We start from the raw sequence: 5,931 nt of genomic DNA, 5'->3' as shown, positions 1-5,931 counted from the left end.
ATATATATATATATATATATATATAGCATATTACTTTATTTCAATGCACAGAAAACTTAAAATAGTGTTAACATATGACAGTATTCCTATTACAAATAAAACTGTATAAGCATATTTTCCCTTTAATAAAGATGTCATATTTCTGAAAGGCTGTTACAACAATGTTCATAATAAATATAATGCTTCCACAATTCTTGTTTGAAAAACATAAAACAAATAGTTTTCTTTACTTAAAATACCATGAATAACTCCAGAGAGTTAAAGTTAATCAATACATATGTACAAACTTTTAGTTACCTGTTGATGCAGACCTGGTAGGAATGCAAGACCTACTGCATTGACTTTACGGCGCATCTCACACAAAGTTTTGTCAACGGAGCAACAGCTTTCAGGCACTTTGAAGTTTCCGGCAGCAGTAAATCCTAACTCAATCTCACTGCCGCCATCTTTGTTGTTATACAGAGAATGGGCCCAGTCATAGATTCCTTTTGCTCCACAACATTCAAACTATAACAAGAGTATTCCAAGAAGGAAATGTATTCCTCCTTTAGCATCATGACAACTTACAATCTATCAAGTTTATTGTGTATCAGGTTTTAGTCTGATATAAATCATAAAATTAATATTTAGATATTTCTTTTGTAGGAAGAAGACTTTAAAATGTTGTTCAAGACACACATATGTAGTAATAATTAATATATGATAAGAAAATTATATATTATAGATCTCACAATATACTCTCAAAACTGTGTTTATTATATTTTTGTTACACGGCATGACACCGTTTACAAATTCATAAACAGAATACACTTTCCGAGTCTCCAAAATGTATTAATGTAGTGATTTTACCGTTACGGATTTTCCTTCATTACTTATAAATTTGTGATATTATCTAGAAAAAAAAATTTAATACCTGGGATATTAAAAAAAAAAGCAAATATACTAATGTCCAAACCTGACACAGCACTAAAATGGATGTAAACTGATATGGAATTATACTTACATCTCTTTGAGTAGCATCAATGGTTTTCTTTACAAGCTCATTGTTTGGATATTCTTCCTTAACCATTCTAGTCACAGAGGAACGAATCATTTCATTTACCTGTAAAAACAGTTGACATGTAATATAACTATAAAAATCTTTTCACATAATTCTCTAAATGTGACAAGAGATAATAAATATTTCTTTAAAAGAAACATTATAATTTTATTAATATTAGGATTTTGTGAGAAAATTAATTCTGATACTTCTTTGAATACTATGCTCAACACATTATAACAAAAGCACTATGAACACTTCCAAAATGAGAAATAGCACTTGTAAAAACAATACAAACTACATATTTCTTGTAAACTAAATGATTCTTGAACTGACACTCTGGTAATTTTGCATGCAAGCTCTGTCTTATTATCATAATGCAGTTTGGCAACAGCTTGAGCACAAGATTTAGACTAGTAGACACTTAGATGTTCTCATGTTCACCACAGCACTTTTCAGGCTACAGTGCTTATACTACCATACTGTACAACCAGATTTTAGTGCATGGTCAACAAAATGATTTGGTTATATTCATTAAGACAAACATTATTGGTACAAGTTTCTAACATTTCCAATATATGACACAGACTCAAACACTGTTTTAAGTTAATTAGTTAGACAGGAAATTAGCATAAGATGTGGATAAAATGTGCATTAAAGTTAACACAACCATACACGTATATTTTGTTTTATGGTACATCTGTTTCTTTGCTTTATGGATACAGTTTTAAAACCCAGTGAAATAAAACCTCTAAAGTTAATAACTGTCAATCTACCACTCTACATTACACTCAGGCCTCAACCCTAACTTTTGAAGGCACTAGCAAATGGCTGCTATTGGTCTCCCCCCACCCCCACTAGGAAATTTGTTACTGCCACTAGAAACAACATTATTCTTCTATAACATTATCTGTAACTGTCATAATTTATAATTTCGTGTATTAAATGTTAATAAACATGTAAGCTACATAAACTCTTTTTTTATGTATAAATCGTTTTACTTTCAAATATTTTTGAACACCAAAACACTTTATTTCCATGTATTTATTTTAACTATTTTACAAATGTTAACAGAATGCACGAGTGGAGCTGAATTTGGAGTAGCTATGCTACAAGCACCTGGATTGACAAAGTCCACAGTACCCAACAGCTGACAGCCACCCTAAAGTGACCCTGTACTAAGAAAGGTATTTTATTATTAATATTTATGATTTAAATGCCAATAAGCAAAACATTTGTGTTAATTCATAGACATATTATGAGGAATATGAAAAACATTTGCAGTTTACGAGATTTCTATTTTATTATCACCTTCCAAACAGTAACCACCTGGATGTAGTCTTTCTAACCATGCAGCCAGCAAAAACTGCATTGCACAGGTCAGATGGTGAAAACCTAGTGAGCTGGTCCACATGCTGATAGCCTTGATAACCAATCAAATTAGATGAAGTGAATCTCATTCAGTGTTACCTCTAAGCTGCGAGGCCACACAACAACCAATCAAATGCTGTGCACTTAATTATTCTAGCCGTGCACATCCTAAGTAATGGTGAGGAGTATCAACATGTTGACAGCTTTAATGACCTTGGCAGTCCATAGGCCTAAAGCCCAAATAACCAACTGGTAGCACTGCAATATAGCCTAATGATCCAAAAAAGATAGTGGTCTAAGAAATCCACACATTGCCTCGATCCTGGTGCACATAACAAAATTCATTCCGCACATGACTTAAAAAAATTAGAGGAAACACTGATCTCATTATCTTCATTTCCTGATATTTAGCTTGGATATAGCATGCAGCTTAAATGTGAACTCAAAACAAGCATGACATTAGCAAATAAAGTAACCTTCTGCACTCAGAATCTTGTAATACGACAGAAATCTATGTATCAAAGGTGTATATGACATTCAACAGTAAAGATCTTTCTTCTGAAATGTTTATTAGAAAAATTTTTCTAGTGCCTCCTAGGTCTTACTAGCTAAACTGCAACATGAACCAGTATTTTTTAGTTTGCTAGCATAAACTTTAAGATTTTTACTTTGTGAATGTGATAATCAACTCTTAACTTCTTGTACAGATACTAAAGTAAATTTTGAATCTTCTGTCATGTTTCCGGAATGCTAATATTTAAAAAAACCTGTACTTTCTGAATGTGATACTCAACTCTTAACTTCTTGTACAGATACTAAAGTACATTTTGAATCTTCTGTCATGTTTCCAGAATGCTAATATTTAAAAAAAACCTGTACTTTGTGAATGTGATAATCAACTCTTAACTTCTTATACAGATACTAAAGTACATTTTGAATCTTCTGTCATGTTTCCAGAATGCTATTATTTAAAAAAACCTGTACTTTGTGAATGTGATAATCAACTCTTAACTTCTTGTACAGATACTAAAGTACATTTTGAATCTTCTGTCATGTTTCCGGAATGCTAATATTTAAGAAAAAAAAACAACGTACACTATAATTTCTCATCTTCAATATAATAATATTTGTTTATCAAAATCTACTGATAAACTGTTCATAACTGAATATACAGTACATTACCTTCTCTTTATTCATCCAGGCCCACACACCACCAGTCAACTCTGCCACAAATATCACAAGCAGAAACACAAAGAACTAGAATCAAAAAAATAATTATGCTTGTAAAACATTTTCTTAGAAATAACTTAATATGAGATCCTTTGATTCATCAAGATAAAGCTTTATTGTATTCCAACATTGCAAAATATTACATCCTGAACCTTTCAAATGGATTTCTCAGGAGCTCACAGATAACTTAAAAGCTTAATGATTTTTTTTTTAAAGTGATGTTTAATAAGAACATACAAATGATGGCAACATAGCAACTTACTCATAACTTCCAGATATCAGTAAAACAGCCTAATCACATTCACTTCTTCCAATTATTAAAACAGGAAAATTGCTCAAAACAACCAAAAAAATTAATATTTAACCCTTTGGATGCTATAATCGGATTTATCGAGCTTGACATTCATAGCTGTTTGGTGTAACAAGTGGATTTACTACACGGTGTCACAAAAACTTTTCCTCATAGTGCAACAATCGGGATACTCACACGTCCTTGTATTTCTCACCTTAGTATCGTGCTTGCGTCCATCACCGAGCAACTGGTAGATTTTGAAATTGAAAAAGTACTAAAAAAAAGGTAAAATTCTAATTCTAATTTTTCAGTGGATAATTGAAACTTATCGAGAACCCACCTGAAATTTAATTATGCACTCAAAGGGTTAAACTTTCACAATATTTCAGATTTTTACAAATTGTATGGAATATGGTAAACTTTATGTCTAGTCCATTACTGATCTAGTGACTTACCGTGCCAAGCATACAGGGACTCTCTCTGATTGCACCACAAGATCCCAAAGAAGCAACAACTGCCATGATAGAGCCAGCTGCCATAAGAACATATATGGCAGTGAAGTAGGAGTTTTCATTATCGCCTTGGACAAGGTAAGTGGCATTGTCAACGTGTAGCCATATCGCTACTGCTAAAACCCCAATTCCTGCAAGCTAGAAAAAAAAAAAGGCAATTAATTACATATTGTTATCCACAATAACTTTGTAACTGCTACTGTACAAGTCTGCATGTTGTGTGGGGTTTTCTTTTAGAGACAACTTGTGAATAATATACTTTATAATGTTGCTCTTTTCAAAATATGAAGAAACCCTCCCTCACTATCTGCGTCATTACTTTTTCTGGTAAGCTTTCATTTGATTAAATTCAAATGTATCTATTTAACTGTCACATGAAAGATCCAAAGGTAATCTTATTCAGGTTTTTAAAATTTTCAAAAGTTAATTAAAGGTCACCAGTTAATGAGCCCAACGATTAATTAATTGGCAAATTTCACTTATTGCCTCTAGACTTAGTCATCATTTTTGAAAAATCAAAGTCTTTCAATTTTATTGAGGCCAATTATTCTCATAAGATGGCTATAAAAATGATTATTCTCACGTAAATTGACTATTAAAACAACAAGAGAAAAAGATTATAACTACAGCTCGGGTTTCAATTCCCAGAGCACAGATTAACCCCTCGAGCAGCTTTGTGCTTAACAATAAACATAATGCCAGTATTTCGATTACTTAGATAGTCGTAACAATCGAAAATAGTGATAATTGGAAACACTGATTTCGATTAACTGATTATTTTTGTGAGTGATGACATTAATAAATTCAATTGAACAACCTTGAATTAATTGAAAATAATGAGGAACCACAACTGCAGTATTTTGATTACTGAGAGAGTTGACATAACTGTAAACAGTAAAAATCAAAAACATTTATTTCAATTAGTTAATAATTTTCATAACATTTATCAATTTAATCACCATTTCAATTAACTGTTAGTTGGAATTTATAATTGAACACAGTAATAACCAGAAACACTAGCTGATTATTTTCACGATACTAATCGATTTAATCGCTCAAATCTCGAGGTCACCATTCAGGCTCAAACCTTAAATTTTGAAGGCACTAGCAAATGGTTTCTAATTATTTTTTTTTCCATTGACAAATTCAGAACTGCTACTAGCAACAACTTATAATTCTCTAACACTAACTGTAACATAATTATTTCAGGTATTAAATATTATTATAAATACAGAAATAAACATTCAAAAATTTTAATTTACCAAACTTCAATGTAAAAACATACATCATTTCTGTGTTTATAATACTTATATTACTTTTAATAAACAAATATATAATCAAACAGAGGGAAATCGAGCAGGAGCGAACTTCTCATCAAATATGGCCAATCCGTATTTGTTCTTTTATGAAAACTCATTTCTGAAACAGGTTTCAAATCCTAACTTTTATGTATATGTGTGTGTGTGTGTGTGTGTGTGTGTGTGTGT

General features: G+C 31.5%; 1 protein-coding gene across 2 annotated transcripts in view; it reads right to left on the bottom strand.

Annotated features, from left to right (window-relative positions):
• The window catches only part of LOC106462491 (CD9 antigen-like), a 39,536-nt gene that overhangs the window by 13,980 nt on the left and 19,625 nt on the right, over positions 1-5,931 (bottom strand). For both annotated transcript variants that reach the window (XM_022389768.1, XM_013922416.2), the window contains 4 exons: positions 4,388-4,582; positions 3,593-3,667; positions 1,004-1,102; positions 298-507 (listed from right to left, as the gene is read on the bottom strand). In XM_022389768.1, coding sequence (XP_022245476.1) covers positions 298-507; positions 1,004-1,102; positions 3,593-3,667; positions 4,388-4,582 — 579 coding nt within the window. The remainder of the gene's footprint in view (positions 1-297; positions 508-1,003; positions 1,103-3,592; positions 3,668-4,387; positions 4,583-5,931) is intronic.

The sequence above is a fragment of the Limulus polyphemus genome, unplaced genomic scaffold (assembly GCF_000517525.1).
Source record: "Limulus polyphemus unplaced genomic scaffold, Limulus_polyphemus-2.1.2 Scaffold1181, whole genome shotgun sequence".
Taxonomy (NCBI): domain Eukaryota; kingdom Metazoa; phylum Arthropoda; class Merostomata; order Xiphosura; family Limulidae; genus Limulus; species Limulus polyphemus.
The sequence above is the reverse complement of the archived record's forward strand: the minus strand, read 5'-3'. Positions and strand labels throughout refer to the sequence as shown.